This window comes from Peromyscus eremicus, chromosome 3, assembly GCF_949786415.1.
Source record: "Peromyscus eremicus chromosome 3, PerEre_H2_v1, whole genome shotgun sequence".
NCBI lineage: Eukaryota > Metazoa > Chordata > Mammalia > Rodentia > Cricetidae > Peromyscus > Peromyscus eremicus.
Window position 1 is genome coordinate 115,440,463 of NC_081418.1, and position 22,158 is coordinate 115,462,620.

At 36.5% G+C, this 22,158-nt stretch overlaps 1 protein-coding gene across 1 annotated transcript in view; it reads left to right on the plus strand.

Moving 5' to 3' along the window:
- Chl1 (cell adhesion molecule L1 like) overlaps window positions 1–22,158 on the plus strand; it is an 87,101-nt gene that overhangs the window by 60,014 nt on the left and 4,929 nt on the right. Inside the window, exons 15-23 of the mRNA XM_059256810.1 lie at window positions 1,165–1,266; window positions 1,995–2,192; window positions 3,264–3,334; window positions 8,543–8,765; window positions 10,675–10,790; window positions 10,958–11,162; window positions 11,373–11,495; window positions 15,272–15,451; window positions 19,471–19,602. Coding sequence (XP_059112793.1) covers window positions 1,165–1,266; window positions 1,995–2,192; window positions 3,264–3,334; window positions 8,543–8,765; window positions 10,675–10,790; window positions 10,958–11,162; window positions 11,373–11,495; window positions 15,272–15,451; window positions 19,471–19,602 — 1,350 coding nt within the window. The remainder of the gene's footprint in view (window positions 1–1,164; window positions 1,267–1,994; window positions 2,193–3,263; window positions 3,335–8,542; window positions 8,766–10,674; window positions 10,791–10,957; window positions 11,163–11,372; window positions 11,496–15,271; window positions 15,452–19,470; window positions 19,603–22,158) is intronic.

The following is a 22,158-nucleotide window of genomic DNA, read 5'->3' on the forward strand; positions in this document are numbered from 1 at the left end:
CCTCATTTGAAATAGAAGCTCTAGGGCTGCCAAGATGTGTACAGCTCAGTGGTCCCAGAAAGGAAGGGAGACTGCGGGTGTCTCTGAGCCTGGGAATCAGGGCAGCAAAGCAGCAGCCTGTGCTTTCTTTATAGCTGTCTTTTGTTTCCACCTCAAGTATTAAGATCATGTTTGTTTATAAAGAAACACAGTGACATGCACAACTAAGCTTGGACAAATTCTCAGGTAGTTGTAGCAAGCGTTCCCATCTGACTTTTTGGACCATCAGCCTGCAAATAATGATGGAGAGACTTATTATTAATTATGAAAGTTTGGCCTTTAGCTCAGACTTGTTCCCAACTAGCTCTTATAACTTAAATTAACCTGCTTTTATTAATCTACTTTCTGCCGTGTGGCTTTTTACCTTCCTTTCACTCTGCATGTCTGACTCCCTCCATGTCTTGCTGGCATCTCTCTCATGCTTAGATTCATTTCCTCTCCCTCTCTCTCCCTGAAATCCCACCTACATTCTTCTGCCTAGCTACTAGCCATTCATTTCTTTATTAAACCATTCAGAAAGCACCTTGGCAAAGACACATCTTCACAATGTACAAAAAGATTATCCTACAACAGATAGTTTCTTGATATTTTGTTTTATTAATACTTTTATGCATCACTGACAAAAGTAAAATATTTTCAGCTTCTCTTTGAACCAGTGCCCAAGAGAGGCAAACACTCTGACTAAATAAAATAACATAGATAAGAGGTCTGCTCTTTTCTCAGGGGAGGTGGGGGAGGCATGGAACTGCGGGAGAGGGAGGTGGCAGAGAACTGGGAGGAGTAGAGGGAGGGGAAGCTGTGGTCAGGTATAAGAGAAGAATAATTAAAAAAATGAAAACATGCTTTGTGAACTTTAAAGAATCATAAGTGTATAAAAAGACTATTTTACCATCAGCCTAGTTCATCCTCAGAGTGAAGAGTTTACAGATAAATTGGAAGCTTTGACTATTAACTCCTCTCAGGAAGCTGAACTTGACTGATGACCAATGATCTTGATGACCAATGATCTTGAAATCCCTTGAAAAAGGTGGTGCCTGCCCCATGGAACCATCTCTGCTCTGGCACCCTCAGTTCTCCTGTAAGCTGTTCGCTGCCATGTTACAGCTATCTATTGTTATTGACTAGGTGTTCCAGATCCTCCAGGAAACCTTCTCTTGTCAGAAAGACAAAACAGGAGTGTCCGGCTGTCCTGGGAAGCTGGAGATGACCACAACAGCAATATCAGCGGTAGGAAGATTTGAAATGACCTTCATCTTTACCTAACAGAGTCAAATTAATATCATAGCTATTTTAATTTCCATTGGTAGATTATCTTTCTTTTTAAATTAGACTTGTGTGTTATTAATGTGTGTGTGTGTGTGTGTGTGTGTTTGTGTGTTTGTGTTTATATGTCTGTATACCACATGAGTAAAGTACCTGTGGATGTCATAAGATGACATTGTATAGCCTGGGACTAGAGTTACAGATGATTGTGGGCTGCTGTGTATGTGCTGGAAACTGAATCAGGGGTGTGTGTGTGTGTGTGTGTGTGTGTGTGTGTGTGTGTGTGTGTGTGTATGTGTACACATGTGTGCATGTATGTAAGTCAAAAATCAACCTTGGGTGTCATTCCTTAATATTGGCTGGTACTGGTTTGTCTGACTGTTTTTGAAGCAGGATCTCACTGGCCTGTGACTTATCCAGTAGATGAGGATAGCTGTCTCGGAACCTTAGGGATTCTCTTGTTTCCACCTTCTCCTCACTGATTACAAATGCACACCACCAGATTTTTATGTGGGTTTGAGAAATGAACACAGGGCTTCATGCTTTGAAGGAAAATGCTTTTTACTGTTCTGTCAGTACCTATATCACTTCCCTTTTTCTTCTGTTTTAAGCGTTTAATATGGCAAATAAATCTTAGTAGACCTTCAACAAATTCAATATGAGCTAATGGTTTGCTCCTGTTCTTACCTCAGAGTACATTATAGAATTTGAAGGGAACAGAGAGGAACCTGGAAAGTGGCAGGAGCTAACTAGAGTCCAAGGAGTAGAAACAGAGGCTGTGTTATCTTTGGCTCCATATGTGAGATATCAGTTCAGGGTCATAGCTGTGAATGAAGTGGGGAGAAGTCACGCCAGCCTTCCATCGGACCATCATGAAACTCCACCAGCAGGTATGGATGGTTTCTTTGTTTTTGAACACATTTCTTTAAAAAAAAATCAAACATGTAATGTAGGATTTTAGATTCCTCCAAATAATTTGAAAAGTTCTATAAATTAGCAATGTAAAATATTAGAAGTGTATTTTTAATTTTTAGAGTTGTGTAATTATTTGATAGTGAACAGAAGATTGGCATTGGGGCATGGTATGTGAAAAAACATTACTCTGAATAGTTTTCAATAGTTAAATATCACAGTTGAAGCATATTTCATCATGTATATTCTAAATGGAAGTTCAATATATAGAGAAAGCCATGTATTCAATTTTCAAAGAAATGCTTTTAGCTCATATGAAATCTTTTAAAATTTTAAAACTGTGTGCTAGTGTTACATCTTATGCATTTGGCATTTTTTATTTCCATACTTATCTATATCATCAGTATATTTTTATGAATAACCAACAGAGACATTGCAAACAATATATGTTACAGAATTAGCATTGGGCAGTATCATGGTTTAATATAGTGTTTGCTTTTTCTGGAGTAAAATAAGAATGTTGCCCGCATGATTTTAGTTTATATTGGACTCAGTGTTAAAATTCTTGTTAGGATGCTTCTAATAAAATGTATCTGCCTGAATTTATTTCATGTGTGTATTGCATGCTATATCAATTTGATATTCATAAAAGTTGCTTGTTGATGTTGATACATGAATTTCAATTTCATTTTCTAGAGGTATATATTCACATCATATACATATCTCAATAATTCTGATAAAAAAGTACAGTTTGAAAATGAAAACAAGTATATTAAATCAGGATTAGAATTTTAATTAGTAGGCTTAAATTTAAGGTATATGTAGTAAATCATGTACTATCCACAGTATAGCAAATACAGAACTCTGAGAGTGCTATTTTACTCCTTTTAATAAAATGTATCATCTTCATAGCAATGAGATTTATTGAAATTAATAAATATAAAATATTTAATTATTGGGTGTTTGAGGGGCTAGGTAGAGTTATGTGATGTTTAACCAACTGGTTACTAAAAAATATAAAAATACCTTTAATGCTTGTCATTTCTCAGCTCCGGACAAGAATCCACAGAACATCAGGGTTCAAGCATCCCAACCCAAGGAGATGATTATAAAATGGGAGGTGTGTATTCACTAAGGTGTTAATTTGCTTCCTTTGGCTATTCCTTTTAACCAGGCTTGCCAACTGTAATGACACAACAGTATTTTTAGATAACAGCGAAATAAGACTGGGAACTAACGCTGAATTTGGATTAGTTCTCAGTGCTGTAAGATCACAGTGATTAGAAATTGCTGTAAAATGGGATTAGAGATGTAGTTCACCGGTGGAGTGCTTGTCTGGAAAGAAAGAGAGCTTGGGCTCAGTTCCAAGAGCTGAGAAACAAACAAAAGGAATAAGTGTAAAATGGGGATTAATTCTGGAAAAAAAGATTTAATGACAGATAAACAAATTGATCAAGATGAAATCTGATATGGGAAATTTCAAATTTCTAGTAATTTATTTCAAGTATTTTAGATACTTTCACAATTAAAATATAGTAAAAAAAACCTCTCACAATATGGTCTAATAAATATTATGAAATACCCTTCTCCAAATAGGTGCCATGGGTCTTACAGGCATTTACTTCTGATTCTGATTATAACCTCATCAATTCTCTGCTTTAGACACAGACACTGAGGGCCTTCCTTTCCTCACACTATTAGAAACTGATGACCAGGAAATGTTGCTAAAACAGAGCGCTCTTTGACTTTGGCAAAACAATTTATATCTGCTGAGATAGCATCCATGATAATATTATTTCAATATATAATTCTCAAGTTTCTTCTGGAACTAGGGTTATGTAGTAGATGGATCAACTGGGCCTGGGCACGCCCCACAGTCCCTTGTTCTCTGCATTTTGGCTGGTTGTCATTTTCTCCTGTTGCAAAGAGAAGTTTCTTAGATGAAGGGTGAGAGCTGCATTCATCTGAAGGTATACGGATAAATATTAAGAATGCAGCTAGGAGTTATATTTGTTTAGTAAATTGGTGGTAGTAGGTTCTCCACTAAGATCCCATGACATCACTAGCCCCAGGAGGTTGGCTAAGTGTCTAGCATCAGGGATGATTTCTGTCTTGCTGAGTGGGCCTTAGGATCCATCTGTAAACAAATAACAAAAAACAGGCAACTAAGGAATGTTGAGTGGAAGAAACAGTCTTCCCCATGGATGAAATAGTCTTCCCCTAAGTAGTTAATTAATCCAAGCAGTCAGTCCTGAAATACATACATACAAGTAAAACTAAACAGATTGAACAAGTTGTATTTATATATATTTGTGTGTGTGTGTGTGTGTAAAACAATAGCAAATGAAAAAAAAGCTATGATGCTGAGAGAGAGTGAGGCAGGAGGTCCCTGGGAGAGGTTGGAGAGAAGAAAGGGAAATTGATGTAATTCTATTTTACTTAAAAATTTATTATATTAACATATGGATTTAGATCATCAAAAGGATTTTTTTAAAAAAAATACTCTTGCTTGATAGTTTTTGTTCATTTTTCCTAAGCATATTTAAAAGAATTTTAAAATTTATTTCAATAACATAACTAGCTTCAAAGTAAAATGCATAAGTAAAACCAAAACAACAAGCAAGTGAATGAATTCACCCAGACATCAAGCGAAAGCAGGGAAGTAGGAAGTTCTTCAGTAGCTAACTTAAATACCCAGGGCATTCACCTCCCAGTGCTAAAGGTTTAGTTATATGAACTCAAAATTTCACAAGAAAAAGAACCGACTTAAAATTCAACTAAAGAGAATTAAATGGAAAATTAAGGAAACAAAATGATAAACATTGTTTAGAAAATGTGCTGTATTCTTAGAAATTGGTAGAAGGGAGAATCTTAACAACTCTCACCACACAAAAATACTTATGTATGACACAGTGAAAACTTATGTGATTTTTACCATTTTTATAGTCTACAATATAAATATATTCAAAATAACATGTGCTCTACACTAAGTACACACAATTTCTGACTTGATAACAATAGCATAGGTTTCTCAGGTCCTTCCGAGGACTTCTGTGGGTTCTTATGTCCCTAACTTATCAGTGTCCTTCTAGAGAGCTCTTCACTCTGGTCAGGCTGGACGAGAGACGGGAGGCTAGTGGCCTCTTCACCTGATTCATCACCATTGCTCTTCTGAGACTTAACTTTCCTTATGTTATTTGAACATTATTGAAGTCTTTTTGTTTTGTTTTTGTTTTTCTTGTTGACTATTGCCTCAAAGCAAAATACAAAATTCCTTCAGAAGCCCAGGGACCAAATAGTTGGCAACATAACTAAGTAATTATTCTTAACACTGGCACAGTTTACTTTAAACTTTGTCAGAGAACATTATTAAATTTACCTTTTTCCTTGGAGCAAAATATGAGCAAACTTAATAATATTAACTTATATACTTATTGTCAGTAAGGATTGGGAAAAAATATAATTATTGATTGTGGTTTGGACCTAAAAGCTTGTATCAGTGACTAGAGAGTTGACTTGGTGATTTAGAGCACATGCTGTCTTATAGAAGACTGAGTTTTTTAGCCCAGCACCCATGACAGATGCCCCACATCCTTCTATAATCTTTTTTTTGTGTGTATGTTTCCTCAAATTTTCTTTTTTTATTTTAATTTTTATTTTTTTCTTTCATTTTTTTTATTTAGAAATTTTCTACTCACTCCACATACTATCCACAGATCCCCCCTCCTCCCTCCTCCCATCCCCCAGCCCTCTTTTCCAAGCCACCCCTCATCCCTACATCCCCCAAAGCGAGTTCTCCCATGGGGAGTCAGCAGAGCCCAGCACACTGAGCCTAGGCAGGTCCAAGCCCCTTCCCACTGCACCAAGGCTGTGCAAGGTGTCACACCACAGGCACTGGGCTCCAGAAGCCTACCCATACACCAGGGACAGATCCTGATCCCTGTGCCTGGGTGCCCCCCAAACAGTTCGAGCCAAACAACTGTCTTCTGTATCCAGAGGGCATAGTCCAGTCCCATGGGGGCTCCACAGCCATCAGTCCACAGTTCATGGGCTTCCACTAATGTGGCTGGTCATCTCTGCACGTCCTCCCAACTATGTTCATAGCAGCATTATTCATAATAGCAAGAACCTGGAAACAACCTAGATACCCCTCAACTGAAGAACTGATAAAAAAAAAATATGGCATATATACACAATAGAGTACTACTCAGCAGTAAAAAACAATGATATCATGAAATTTGCAGGCAAATGGATGGAACTAGAAAATATCATCTTGAGTGAGGTAACCCAGACTCAGAAGGACAAACATAGTATGTACTCACTCATAAGTGGATACTAAATGTGAGGGAAGGGATGGCCAGACTACAACCCACAACTCCAGAGAGGCTAGCTAACAGGGAAAGACCCTAGGAGGGACACATGGATGACCCTGTGAAGGAGAAGTGGATGAGCTCTACATGAGTGGACTGGGTGTGGGGAGGTGGCAGAGGGCGAGGAGTGGGGGATGAGAACATAGGGAAATGGGAGGGTCAAGCTGGAACAGGGACAGAGTGGGAGGGCAGGAAGGAAGATACCATGATAGATGAGGACATCATGGGAATAGGAAGAGGCAAGGTGCTGGGGAGACTCTCAAGAATCCACAAGGTTGACCCCACCTTGGTTTGCTGGCAGTGGTCCAGACGGTGCCTGGACTGGTCTACTCTAGTGACCAGCCTAGCAAATAACCTAGCTGTCATCACAGAGCTTTTGTCCAGTGACTGATGGAGGCAGATACAGAGAACCACGGCCAGGCACCAGGCTGAGCTCTGGGAATCCAACTGATGAGAGAGAGGAGAGATACTGCAGGCAAGGGACATGGAGATCCTTCTGTAATCTTAAGTCCAGGGAAACAATGCCTTCTTTGGAGTCCCTGGGCACCTGTACTCACTTGCACATAACTACACTCAGACACACTGCATACAAGTAATTAAAATTAAAAATAAATCCTTAAAAATGTGTATAGTCTAATTTATTTAGATAATGTTAGGCCCCTAGTTAATCTAAGAATTTAAATCAATATGGGTATATTATACTGAAATATTTTTGAATGATACTTTCTAGTAAATGTAAATAAAAACAAGAACTTTGGGAATTAAGAGTCATTTATTTACTTGGTTGGTTGGTTTGTCGGTTGGCTTTTCAAGACAGGCTTTCTCTTTGTAATAGCCCTGGAAGTCCTGGAATTCACTCTGTAGACCAAAGGCTGGCCTTGAATTCACAGAGATTGCCTGTCTCTGCCTCTGGGAGTGCTGGCATTAAAGGCGTTTCCTACTATGCTCAGTTTAAGAGTCCTTGATTTTCTTTCTCCTAGTTAGTTTAAGTGGTTACTTTGGAATAAATACAAAATTAAAATTGTTTTTGATAGAGCACTCTGTTTTCAATGTAATTCCAACCGATGCTTCTAGTAAGTATTTTAGCCAGTTATACTGAATGAAGAAGCATGGTAAAAACTTCAAGAACATTTTATACGGCATTTAGTCACCCACATACATACATAAATTTACTCTTAATATAAATTAACTTCTAATCTAGGATGAAAAATGCATTTTAAGTGAATTTTCTTATATACATAGCTGAATCATTTAAATAAAGTACCGATTTGTAAAATTAAATTGGTGCTTTAAACCACATTATTTTTCTTTAAAGTTTTCCTTAATTAAAAACTAAAGTTGAAATAACCAATTTCTAATAAAAGAAAACCAGAAACTCTTCCACAAAACCATTCTATATGACAAAATAAAGTAAGTAAAGTGGTGATATTGTGCCAAGGAGCTAAGAAAGTATTAATTAAAAAGGGGAAGTACCGCTTCCAGTTGCTCTCTATAAACATGTCCATTTTCTGAAATTAAAGATGGTTCCTTCTCCATCTTTTAATGGAAGCTGGGACAGAATCTTGTGGAGGAAAATATTCTGCCTGAGAATCCATGGCCAAGAGTTCATGGCCACATAGTTTCTGTTTCTTTGGTAGAAACAAAATGTAGAATATATCAGAAGCAAGAAACCTAAAACACTATTTGTAATCTATTTGTAATTTATTTTATATATGAGCATTTGTGTTTCACCATATGTGTATAATTCAGGCTTCTAAAGTGTCCCATGTATTTGGATGGAAGAAGACTGATGCATAAAATTAAACTAATAAAATGGCAATAATGCTTCTGACTCTAAGGAGCATAGTTAAGATATCTATTTTTTTTCAGTTAGTCTTACAGTCTTTAAAATGAGTCACTGCTGTCTTTAGGTCAGCATATCTACAAGTACATCAAATGAGCATTGATTTCTGTTTTAGCCTTTGAAATCCATGGAGCAGAATGGGCCAGGACTGGAGTATAGAGTGAGCTGGAAGCCCCAGGGAGCACCTGAGGAATGGGAAGAAGAAACAGTTACAAACCACACACTGCGGGTGATGACACCTACTGTCTATGCTCCTTATGATGTCCAAGTCCAAGCCATCAATCAACTCGGCTCTGGGCCTGAGCCTCAGCCAGTGACACTCTATTCAGGGGAAGACTGTAAGTGGTTCATTATTAAATCCTAAGCACATCAAGAAAATTTTCAAGTTACTGCATTTGTGTCAATGTATTTCAATACCTACTGCTTGCAAAGATAATATATTACCCATGAGACAGAAAAATATATGTGGATGCCTTGAAGTTAGGGTTGATCTTGGAGAAACCTGGTCAAGATAGAATGTTAAAGAAGTCCTTTTGCTGGGAACATGTAGTTTGTTGACAGAGTGCCAGCCCAGCATGCACAAAGCTCTGTGTTTGAAGCTCTAGTGTGATGCAACTCTAGATGTGATGTAAAATGCCTATAATTCCAGTTTTTTTGAAGGTAGGGACTGAAGGATAAGAAGTTCAAGGTCATCCTTGACTGCATAATACATTTGAGGCCAGTCTGGGCAACATATGACACAGTATCAAAACAATAATAAAGTTCTGAAAGCAAAGAAAAAAAAAACTAAATCATAACAACAAAACAAGTACTTTGAAAGTTTCAGCCTTATTCAAGAACCTGTTAAAATTCTTTGTGTTTTGAAAATCAAAGACCTGGAACCATCACAAGACTCTGTGAAGGAACATAATGGTCACGGGTTACCACGGTTTTATTAGATGTACCCTTTCTTGTCAAGGACTTCTTAGCAACAGCCTGCTACTATTCTCTGGACTTCATTTGCATGCCTGGAGACTGCCTAACACAGATGAGATACACATTCAGATTTAAATATGAATTCTAACCATTTGAATGATTTTGAAATAGCTGTCATGAGGTCATATTATTAAATACTAATAGCATAATAACTGCTGCAATTGTAGTCCAGAAAAAGAAAAAAACATCATTGGACAACTTTTCACATTAGGAGATATTCTTATTTTCTTCTAGTATCTGGAGTCACGTTTTGAATCAAAAAGGAAAGGTCAAGAATGATAATCTCTTATATTAACGGTCTTTAGATTATTATACTCAAATAAAAAGATACAAAGAAAATCATTTATAAACAATTTGTCTTGCTGGCTCCTTTTTAGTAATCTCAGTTGTACAGAACAGAACAACAGTGCTGATCTCATAAGGATATTCTAAAGTATGTATGAGTTGATCCAGATAGAGTTTCTAAATATCTGAAGCATAATGCATGCTCTATTGATGTTGACTATTGTCTTAGTTAAAATGTTTTTGCTGTGATAAACACCATGTACAAAAGCAATGTGAGTAGTAAAGGGTTTATTTCAGTTCTCTGAACAACACTCCTTTACTGAGGAAAGTCAAGGCAAAAATTCATAACAAGAACATGGAAATAGGAACTGATGTAGAGGCCATGGAGGAATACTGTCTACTGGCCTGCTCTCTTGACTTACTCAGTTTTATTATACAATCCAGGACCACCAGCGCAGGGGAGCTAGTACCCACAGTACACCAGGCCTTCCCAGATCAGCCAGTGAATCAATAAATTGCTCCACAGACTTGCTTAAAGGCAATGTAATGGGGACATTTTCTCAGTTTGAAATTGCTTTTTCTCTGATGACCTTGGCTTTTGTCAAGTTGACAAAATTAAAATAAGTAAATAAATAGCACTAAATCTGACCAAGACAACTGTTGTTTTAATGTGAATCTAATTCTGAAATAATTTATGTTACTGGGTCGATTTTTTCTTTTTACTCAGAGAACATTCCAGTGGACATGGTTTTAAATTTTCATTTGATTTTTTCCCCATTACTGTCATCATTTCTCAATAGGATAGATAAAGTATCTCCTGCGGACTGAGAAAGTCCTCTGTACCAAGAAACTACTGGTATCATTTGAAACCAATAGCTCGTGAGTGCTTTCCCCAGACTAATTGTTATGAAGATCACTTTTGGAGAGAGATCTTATGAATCCTGTGTGTAGGTCATTGGAAGCTAATCAATCCTAAATGTTTTGCAGATCCTAGTACAGCTCCTGTGATCCATAGTGTAGATGTTATGAACAGCACATTAGTTAAAGTTACCTGGTCATCAATTCCAAAAGAAACAGTACATGGGCTTCTGAAAGGATACCAGGTTGGTACCAGGATAATATTTTTTAAGTAAATTTTTGTTTCATTTTTATTTCCTAATTGTTACTATTGAATTTGTTTCTTTACTGAGAGTTTAAACTGATTTCAAGAGGTCAACTGAGTATCTGTTACTACGGCTGCTGTGTTAAAGGGTTTGTATTTTCTTTGCAGATAAATTGGTGGAAAACCAAAAGTCTGTTGGATGGAAGGACACATCCCAAAGAAGTGAACATCTTAAGATTTTCAGGACAGCGAAATTCGGGAATGGTTCCTTCCCTAGATGCCTTTAGTGAATACCACTTAACAGTCTTAGCCTATAATTCCAAAGGAGCTGGTCCAGAAAGTGAGCCTTATATATTTCGGACACCAGAAGGAGGTAAGAGAATAAATGTGGAAGGTGCCGTCTATGCAAATTACCTAATGGTTCTCTTAAACATTCCCTTCATTATTGATAGTGAATGTGCAGCTCAGAGGAATTCACGTTTTGGTTTCTATAAATGTGTTATCTCATGGGGAATTTTTTGTTTGTTTTTTTCTAGAAATTCATTAGTTTATGAGTGCCCATTTATGATCTTGTGTTTTCTAGTACCTGAACAGCCAAGTTTTCTCAAGGTCATCAAAGTTGATAAAGACACTGCCACTTTATCCTGGGGACTTCCTAAGAAACTAAATGGAAATTTAACTGGTTATCTTTTACAATACCAGATAAGTAAGTACAGATTTGAATTGGATTTAATCTACCAAAGATTCAATTTTGGTTTGAGGAATTAGCTTGCTGCATAATGAACAGTATTCCCTATAGCAAAAGGATCAGTAAAATAAAGGTAAGTGGTAGCCCTTGTATGTTTCAGTAAGAAACCTGTGTTTTTTGGGACATGGCTAGTTCACACATTTACACATTAACTATAGCTGTTTTCTCACTAGAATGGAAAATGTGAATTAGGGCAACAAACACTACATGTTTCTCATAATATTAAGTATTTACAGTTTATATTTATAAAAGGTCTGTGGACTCCTATTTTGTAACTAAAACAGTGGGTACTAGGGGTGTATTTACCATACATCTGTGAGTGGCTTTGAGAATTATGGAACAGAGGGCAGAGTTAGTAAATAATGTAATGTAGATTCACAAAGCACATTCAAAGCTCCATCATAAGACTGACTCTTCTATGGTGGGTGAATGATTCCAGTCTTGTGCCTAAGTATATTTGTCTGGGTAGAACTCTGAATTGGTAGCTTGCTAGTCAGGCAGATCATGATGAGAGACTCAGAACAATCTCCTCTGCATACTTCTGTGTCACTAGATTGAACATGTTTAAACAAATTTAAAACATTTTTTAAAGCCATAGCATCCCTACCTGAAACAGTCATCAAACATAAGCATCATTTCAAAATGAAAAGTGGAACTTTAGTCATATCTCAATGATAAGACTTAATGGCCATGAATTGTTAAGTAGCCTGGATTATAGTCATTCAGTCTACCCTGCTCACAAAAGCCAACTTTGCCGTGGCCCTGGTGTACTACTCTGCTGTCTATTGAGCTGCCATATCTGGGTCACATATCAGCTTTAGGTTCCATTGATTGTTGCTGAGGACAGCACACCTGTTCAAGTAAATGCAGAGGAAACCCAAGGGAAGTCCTGTTGCAGTGTTGTTAGTGCATGCTGGCTTTGTAGTAAGTGCTGTCCCTGCCCTGTTCCATGCAGCTTCTGCAGTGCCCGCTGTAGTGTACATCAGCACTCTTTTATGGATGAAGGAATTGACACACACAGTCTACTCTTATTTTAAGGTCACACCACAATGTTAAGGGCTGGACTAGGATGAATACTCAAGTCTGTGTATGTCTAGATTTTTGAGTTTTTAAGCCACACTCTTCAAAGGACCAATTTTTAAAAATGTGGGCAGAATTGAAATATTTTAAGAGTTTTAAATTTTCATTTTGTTTAGTTAATTTGTTTAAATTCAAGCATTTTTTATCTGTAAGATTTAAACTTGATTTAAAAACTACTTCTCATAACAGAGTAGTTGAGATATTAATAATTACAATAGTCATTGTACTTCTTAAAATTCACTAATATTAAATTATTTATTTCCCTATTAATATTAAGTGCTGGGTACATTTTAATAGTGTTTTTCTTTCCTTTTTCTTCTCTGGTCTAATTAATTGCTATTTGTATATACCAGAGTGGTATATACTTTCTCTAGTTCTTGTATTGATTCTAGTAATTATTTTAATTGAATCTGTAGTGTTTAATGGTGATAAAGTGACCAATATATTTCCATCTTTACAATGTTTAGACTACTACTTAGTTTCTTGATGTAATCGCATTATGTAGAACAAGGAAGGTATTTTATGTAAATAATAAATTCACTTTTTATGAGTGTAGAGAGGATTTTTTGCAGTCTTTTCCTTGCCATGGCCGTCTTCAGACCTTAAACATATCCCCACATAATTTAGCCTTTTTTTGCATTTAGCATAGTGTTCAGAGCACAGTAGATATTTAAAAGCACTTAATTCATTCACCAGTTCAGCAGTTCATTGATTCTCTATATGCTGAGCTCAGAGAGCTCTTGACTTTCAACGAGTTAACTGCAGGTTTGAGATTAATGAGGGTACAAATATAATGCATATTCAGGAAATCCCACACTATTTTTTAATGTGTTTTTATTCTTTTACCAGTTCAGACATATTTATAATGAAATTTCATCCCTCTTACTCCTCACTATCCTGTTTTCCCTTCCCTCTCCCACTGAATCCCTTCTTCCCAACATATTCCCTTCCTGCTCCCATGTCTTTTTATGTGTATGATCTACTGTATTTAATTAGGGTTGCTTGCATGAGCATGGGCAGGAGGTTATTTATGGAGAAAGGGCAACTTATCTGTGATTTTGCCACTGAATTAAGTGACACCCTTCCCCCAATCACCACTGATTGTCAATATTCCCTCAGGGCAAAGTGGGACCTCATGAACCCTTCTGCCTTCCATGCTGAGATATTGAGGGGCATACCCTTGAGCTGGTAACCATAGTTCCAGTGAGTTCATCTTTCGGAAAGACACTATTTCAGAGCAGCCTTCCCCAACCTATGACTCTTACAGTTAGAGGGAGGATTCTCCAGGCTTAGGGTGAGGGTTCTTCTGTAAAATTTACTGGCCCTTTTGGGGAAATGGTATGATTTATATATCCCATTTAAAGCTGATCACCATACAGTCACTTATTCTCTGTATTTTGACCAGTTGTTAGTTTTCTTTTAACAGATTTCCATGGCAAAAAGAAGCATCTCTGATGAGGGCTGAGAACTGCATTAATGTACGGGATTTAAAGAGAAATGTTTAGAAGATAGCTTGATATCTTGTTCACTTAGCAAAATAATAGTAGTACATTCTTCCCTTGGTCCTATAACCTCCCTAACAGTGGATTCTTGGCCAGCTTTACAATACAAGGCTGTGACGTGTGCCTCAAAAATGGTTGATTACTGTATTATATTGTTACCATTATTACACCAATGGGTATGTCTCACCAGATAGATCAGAAGCATAGTTTTCAGGGTTCACACCTTGGTAAAAGTGCTGATGAATTTTCTCCCCAAGCATCTGGTATAGTACTTTCTGGAACTAAGAAAGCTAACTATCAGGATGAAAGCTTCCAGGTCACTTCCAGCTTGATTTTTTTTTTTTTCTATATCTCTTGACCAAAGTTTGTCTTCAGCAATGGGGTCTTACCAGCAATTCCTGGTGGGCATCTAAGAGAAACAGTAAGAACCTATATTGGTGTTGGGACCTCACGATTTTTTAATTTGCTCTTCTCCTGGCTACCCATATGCAGCATCACACTCTCTGATGTGGCTTGGCAGTGACAGCTCATTCCAGCCACTAGTCAGTCAAACAATAATGGGAGTCAGCAACCCAAACTCCATAGAATATTGCATTGCTAAGTTACATTCAGGAGACTGGGAATACTAAACATGTGCTTTATGTGTGATACCTCCAACACACTAAGGATGAGAGACAATTTTGTCCCCAGCCTAGGAACATGTCTGCCAACTTGAAGCTACAGTGTAAATGAGAAGCCCTAGAAGACATAAAATAATCGTTGTACTTTATTATTTATTATCTCAAATAATAACAGAACATGGGAAGTATTTATGTTAAGGATCCATTCCGTAATGGAGAAGTGTCCAGCACGTATAGCAAACTGGGAAGGTGATCGGCCCCACCATCATTACATGGTGACTCAGTTAAATGGCTGTGGTTTGGAAAGTCCTAGCTTACCAGACATTGAGTCGCTTCCCAGGAAGGATTTTACTATTTTCACAACCCAGTCTTCTTTTAGTTGACATAGTGATAATAAATCTGTGTACCTGGAAAGAGTTGATAGTGATGAATAATGATGGCGACTTTTTCAATAAATAGAGAAAAATACAACACACTGTAACTTCAATTGTGAAGAACTTGGCAGTACTAATGATCACTCTTGTTTCTTCAGTAAACGACACCTATGAGATTGGAGAATTAAATGAAGTCAACGTTACTACTCCATCTAAATCTAGCTGGCATCTCTCAAACCTCAACGCGACAACCAAATACAAGTTCTACTTGAAGGCATGCACCTCGAAAGGCTGTGGAAAGCCAATAAGTGAGGAAAGTGTCACACTGGGAGAAGGGAGTAAGTAACCGATGCTTCTGCATGCTGTGGCTTCACACACTGCACTATAGGACAGGCACCCAGTCTCTGAAAATTAGAAACAACCGACCCACATCCAACTCACTCGCTATGTACCACTGACACAGATACAGAATTTACTGATCCTGTCTGAAAAGTTCACATTGGTTCAATTTATGGGTTTCTGAACAACAACTAAACCATAGCTTAGTGTATACAAGGTCAGGAACATACTTCTAGTTAAGTAAAATAAGTGAACATGGGCTCAAAGTTTCTCACAAGGTTAGAAGAAAGATATTTTTCTTTGGAAAATATTTCTGTCTAAAAATATGGTCTTTTACTTTGGTAGATATTTTATAGAATCAAATATATACCACTCCCATGCCTTGACCCATAGTATGTTAATTCATATGTCAAATTTGATTTTACGGTCTGGTGGGTCAAGCTAAGTAACAATTGAAAATGACTTACCAGTCTGTGGTCTCACATGTAGCCCAGTTATAATTAAATTATGTTTCTATCTTTCCCCTATATTGTAACAATATACCTTGAAAAATTATTTCTCCAATGAAAATTTTAGGATTTTTCCTTCCTACTCTCTATATAATATCTATAGTGAATCAAGACTGAAATAGATTAAGTAGTAAAATAAAACGTAATCAAGAACTGATGTTCACATAAACAAGAAAGAGGGCCTCGTGTGGGGTTCAGAGTGGTCAGGCACAGGAGGATTTGAGGGAAGAGAAAGGAGTTGATGGGAGAGGGCAATAAGGGAAACAAAATCATTTATTCACAAGAAGTATATGGCAAAGGTAATTCTCTGTCAATTAGGAACACAGTTAAATCAATGGAAGAAATACCGAGAAAAGGAGAGTAGTGAGGAAGAAAACCAAACTGGGCATCACTTATTAATGACGCAATTATGACTCACTCAGATGTGTGAATCACTACCATTCATTGTACTCCTGCTAGGAATTGTTAGACTCTGAACTTTACTAGAGGTTTCTCTCTGTTACTGTTTCCATCCCAGCTACAAAACTTTGAGTCTATATATTCTCCTCTAAACTTAAAGTTGTTTATATAGGAAGAGTATTTTCAAATAGCATCACTCCCAAACCCATGAGTAAAGGACAAGTAAAACACTGAATGAGATGAAAAACCCATTAATCTAGTAAAAATGTTAGACTTCAAGATAATAACAATGGGCTAGTCGCTAAAGAAGAATATTTCTCAGGCGTATAAACTGGCATCAAATTTTCAATTCACAGTATGTCAAAGAGTAGTTAGTGGTCTAAATACTCAATTTCCATATTGTTCATACAAGATATCCAACCATAGAGATAGTTGCTGTTTTGATAGAAGTGACAACTTAACAATGAGGAGAAATATTAGCCCCATTGTTGACAATAAGGAGCATGGGAAAAAAAAAAAACACAGAATTGCCTTAGCCATGCTCCACATTATACTACATACATTGGAAAACTGGGCTTTGTGCACTTGTGCTTACCAAACTCTCTTAGAGAGTGGAAGTGTTGCTGGGTGGTTTCATAGCTGATGTCACATTTTTGTTGCACACCGAAGTTAGAGCTAGCATGCTTCAGTGTACAAAGGCAAGTTGCTTCACTATCCCATGTCGGTTATTAAAACTGTGCCGTACTAAGGTGTCTGTGTTCTTTTCCAGGGATCTGCATTTTCAGTATTCCAGCTACTGCCCTTTCCCCCTGTTGACACTGATTTCTCTTCTGTAGACATATATTGCCATGTTGTAAATTATCGTTGCTTTTCCACTGAACTTTGACACAATCTTTGAATATTATACAGTTCTACAGAGATTTATCTCAGCTTCACTAAGAACTCTGAAACTGATAACAGTTAGAATCTATTGCTGCAAATATTTCTTCTCCTTCCTTTGATTAGGGAACACAGTTTAAGACTCTGGTATTGAAAGTTTGAGATTTAACATTTATACTTTTGTTTTCTGGTTATCACTCCAGTTTGAAGGTGGCTCTCTAATTAAAGAAGGGAAGAGGATGGAATTAGAATGTGCTTTTGTGTCATTATAGGTTTGAATAAATCACTTTGCATTTCTGTTTTTCAAAAGCTTGCACTAAATGATATACTAATATTTCTGGTTTTTAAAGTAAAAATTAATTCCATTCTATTATAATAATCCAGTCTAAAGCTTTGCTGAAAAGCTTTGCTGCTCTGTGTAACTGGCTTTATTTCTTCTATGGCACCATTTTTAATGAAATCTTTTATTGTTCAGTAGTCATATAATCAACTTTTATTCTGTGATGAAAAGTTATAACCAAGTATTTTTGTATCTTATGCCCACATAACCAAGAGTTTCATCATCCATCATCCATTTTACTCTCACTGGGGATCTTATTTCATTTCATGTGTAAATTATTTACATTTACCAATTTACATTTTCTATGTTAAGTTGATTCCTAGAAAACATATGAATTTAATGCCAAAAGTATTTTACATGTTTAATTGCAAGATCAGAAATTAATGTATATTAATTAAACTGGACTCATTTTCATCTGTTACTCTGAGGTTCAATGGTTAACTTATTAACATATTATTGATAACTTCTCCTGGTATATTATTCATCTTTTTCATACATGTTCCAAAACTCAGTGAAACCATTCCATTTAAATGTACCTATAAACCTGCACTTAATCTCGCTGAAGATTCTAATTTAAAATACTTTATATGTGAATATATTGTGATGCCATATTAAGAGAACATACTGAGATCAAGGCAGCAATGTATTTATGTATTTAATGAAATGTAGTTAAAATCATAATTATATTTGTAATCATAAGCCAAAGGCTATATATTCAGCTTTTCACTAGCTGTGAAAATTCAACTAATACAAAAATAACAAAAAAATTGGAAGTTTTTCTCTTCTTTTTTTTCTGAGTCTGTGTTTGGTTTTTAGCCATTCACATAAAGGCAGATTTATAGTACCATTTCATCAGTAAATGGCCATGAACTGAAATCATTGCATTTATTCATTTTCAACATTTTAAGAGAAAAATCTCGAAATGTTAATTCCTGGGTCCACTGATGATTCAGGAGCCATTTAAGATAAAAATGCCAAAATGATTTTTTTCCCATCTCAAAAAATTATATACTTTTTTTTACATTTCTCTCCTGCTTTTCAGTGATTAAAATTTACATGATTTAACTGTGTACCTTTCTTAGGTAAAGGTATCAGGAAGATAACAGAAGGAGTAAATCTTACCCAAAAGATTCACCCTGTAGAGGTACTTGTGCCGGGAGCGGAACATATTGTTCACCTAATGACTAAGAACTGGGGTGATAACGATAGCATTTTTCAAGATGTAATTGAGACAAGAGGGAGAGGTGAGAAATGAGATTGTGTGGGCCATAGTCTTAGACAATTCACTATGTCCTGTGTATTAATTTTATATATATATATATATATATATATATATATATATATATATATATTAAAAAGTACAGAGTACACTAGATATAAAGGTCATAATTTCAATTTTTATTGGCATTCATAGTATTTGAAAATTACCAAAATGAAATCATATCACAATGATCTGATGTTTCCCCCACTGGGTTTTTCAGAGTAGTCACCTGAATGAATTTTACGCTAATTAACACCTGTAAATAACAGAAACTAAGAAAATAAACGGAAGCAAACCAGAGCTCACAGAGATGCCGTGATTTGCTTGTAACCCAGGCAGCTTGTGCTATGGCTTTCCTACTACTGCTTCTGCGTTTAACTTCACTATCCTTCTGATTCTTATCTTCAGAGCTAAATGCAACTGGACAGAGCCTCTTCCCTAGTAAGGAAGCAATGGCTTCCTAGTGTCTCCCAACAAAATGCCTCCAGAATACTTTATTTCCTGTGGGCTCAAAGGAAATATTATTTACTTATTATTTTAAAATGATATCTGAGTGTGCCCCAATGTTACACAATATCCCGGACTGATTCTAGAAGTTGGTCAACGCTGTACCTTCTCTCTGTACAACAGAATATGCTGGCTTATACGATGACATCTCCACTCAAGGATGGTTTATTGGACTGATGTGTGCAATCGCTCTGCTCACACTGATATTGTTAACTATTTGCTTCGTGAAGAGGAACAAAGGTGGAAAGTATTCAGGTAAAACCATGGCTTAACGTGATTTTCAACTTGGAATAGCGTATTTCGGGAATCAGTCTATGTAAACTATTTTATAAAAATTATATAGATAAAACTTTATAGTGCATTAGCTATGAAATATACTAAAGAAAAATATTTTAATTAAGCAACCAAAGGAAATATGCATAGTCTATAATGCTAGTTTTTAGGAATTACTTATTTGAGAGAATGATTCACTCTTAAAACTGGCTGGCCTGGAACTCACTAGGTAGACTAGGATGACTTCAAACTCACAGAGATCCATCTGTGTCTCTGCCTTCTAAATGCTGAGATTTAAAGGTCTGCACCACTACACCTGTCTATTTTAGTGTTTTAAAGAGACTGTATGGACTAGAGTGATGGCTCAGTTTAGAGTGATGGTTCAAAGTGCTTACTTGAGGGCTTGAGTTTGGTTCCCAGCAGCCATAATTCCACAATAGCCTGTAACTCTGAATTCAGTGAGTCCTGATGTGTCTGGTCTCCTCAGGTACCTCCGATCACACAAACACATAAATCAAATATTTTTTCAACATAATATTGTTATTGATTGTTTGGTAATTTTACATCATGCGCTCTGAGTACACTCACCTTCCAATCCTTTCATGTCTGCTTCTCGACCCTTATGATCTCCCTCCACAAAAGAAGTTGTCCAATTTGTGTTGCCCATATATTCGCTGGAGCATAGTCATACTCCCAGTGGCCAGCCTCTTGAGGAAAACAGTCCTTCCACACCCATACCCCCAATAGACGCAATCAGTTGTGCAGAGCTACATCTCAGCATATTTATCACTATTTTCTTTTGCAGTTGTGTCAATGACTGCAGACTCACAGTTGTGAAAGAGGGACATAGAAAGCATCTATGACAACCCCTACTCCACAGCCCCCCAAATGAAATGAATCTTTAGGATAAAAGCATTAAAATTGGTCCTTAAAGATCATAATGCTTATAAACTTATGTTTTCTGTTCATAGCTATATCAGATATTGAGAAGGTACATTATTAAGTCACATATATGTTTTAATACCCTTAAAAGGAGCTCATTTATGTATAGCATGCCTCTGCTTCTGTCTCTGTACCTGGCTCTGATGATCTGTGCTGTTACACTCTGGTAGAACTGGCTCCACTACCCAGCTATGTTAGGGTTCACCATTGCATTGCAGAGGGCACATTTCCTATTACTCTACTGGGTAACATCTATTGATTGCACTACCTCTTGAATTAATTATACATTGAATAAAAATAAAATCACTCTAGTTATTAACTTATTTTTATCTTAATTATATACAACTTGTTTTTTTTAATATACATTGTTACTATTTTTGTTTCCTGTTCATTGTGCTTTTACAAAGGGAGAAAGATTTAACTCTTGCATCTCTCAGCTTAAAGTATTCAGATTTAGAAACTGTTCGTTATTGGCTCCTGGTTCATCAAGCAAACATTTACGGAGAATATCATATACATAAAACCATAAAGAACACGACTTATACATTTTCATGAAATAGCATGAGTAATTGACACAGCTGTCCGTTTCAATTTTCCTCTAAAATCTAGCTTGTATCAATTATGTTCACAGTGACTAAATGGACATTCCAGATCATTCATTAGAAACTTTAATGAGAGACAGCATTCCTCTTTGAGTATCTTTTAAAAAGTAACATTTATGAAGTATGAACGTATACATGTTCTGAAACCCTACCTCTGTCCAGGCTTTAAAACACAAACAAACAACTTTTCATATCGAAGGACAGCTAAGAGTAAGCAGTGATGAATAGAATCTTAAAGAGAACTTGTTTGAGATTTTAAAGGCAAGAAAATCAAGAACCCAATCATGCCCCAGTATTTCAAATAAAACTAAATTACTTTGGGGGCTGGAGAGATGGCTCAGAGGTTAAGAGCACTGACTACTCTTCCAGAAGCCCTGAGTTCAATTCCCAGCAACCACATGTTGGCTCACAACCACCTGTAATGATATCTAGTACCCTCTTCTTGCATGCAGGCATACATGCAGGCAGAATACTTTATACATAATAAATAAATAAATAAATAATTAAAAAAACTAAATTACTTTTAATATGGAGGGATGTGAACCTTTTCTGACCTCCACATGCGGTTTTGCATGTGGAGGTCAGAGGCTGGCATCCATTATCTTCTCCAATCATCTCCGCTGTATTTTTTTTTTTTAACACAGGGTTTCTCACTAACCTGAAGCTTACAAATTTAGCTAGACTAATTTAGTTGACAAGCTTCAGAGAGCCTCCTGTTTCCACCTCCACAGAGATGGAACTACAACTGGCTGCCATCAACTCTGGCTTTTTCATCGGGTGCTTGGATAAAACATAGGTCCTTATACTTGTTTGACAGACACTTTATAGAAATCGAATCATCTCCACAGTAATAATTATATATTTATAATGCTTTGGTGGCTCTGATTAGTTTGATTATCAAGAAAGTTTTCATTAAAATATTGATGCAAAACATCCTAATGATTGATTTTTGAGGGCTTTCGTGACGTAGGTCATTAGGAGCTTATTACATCTT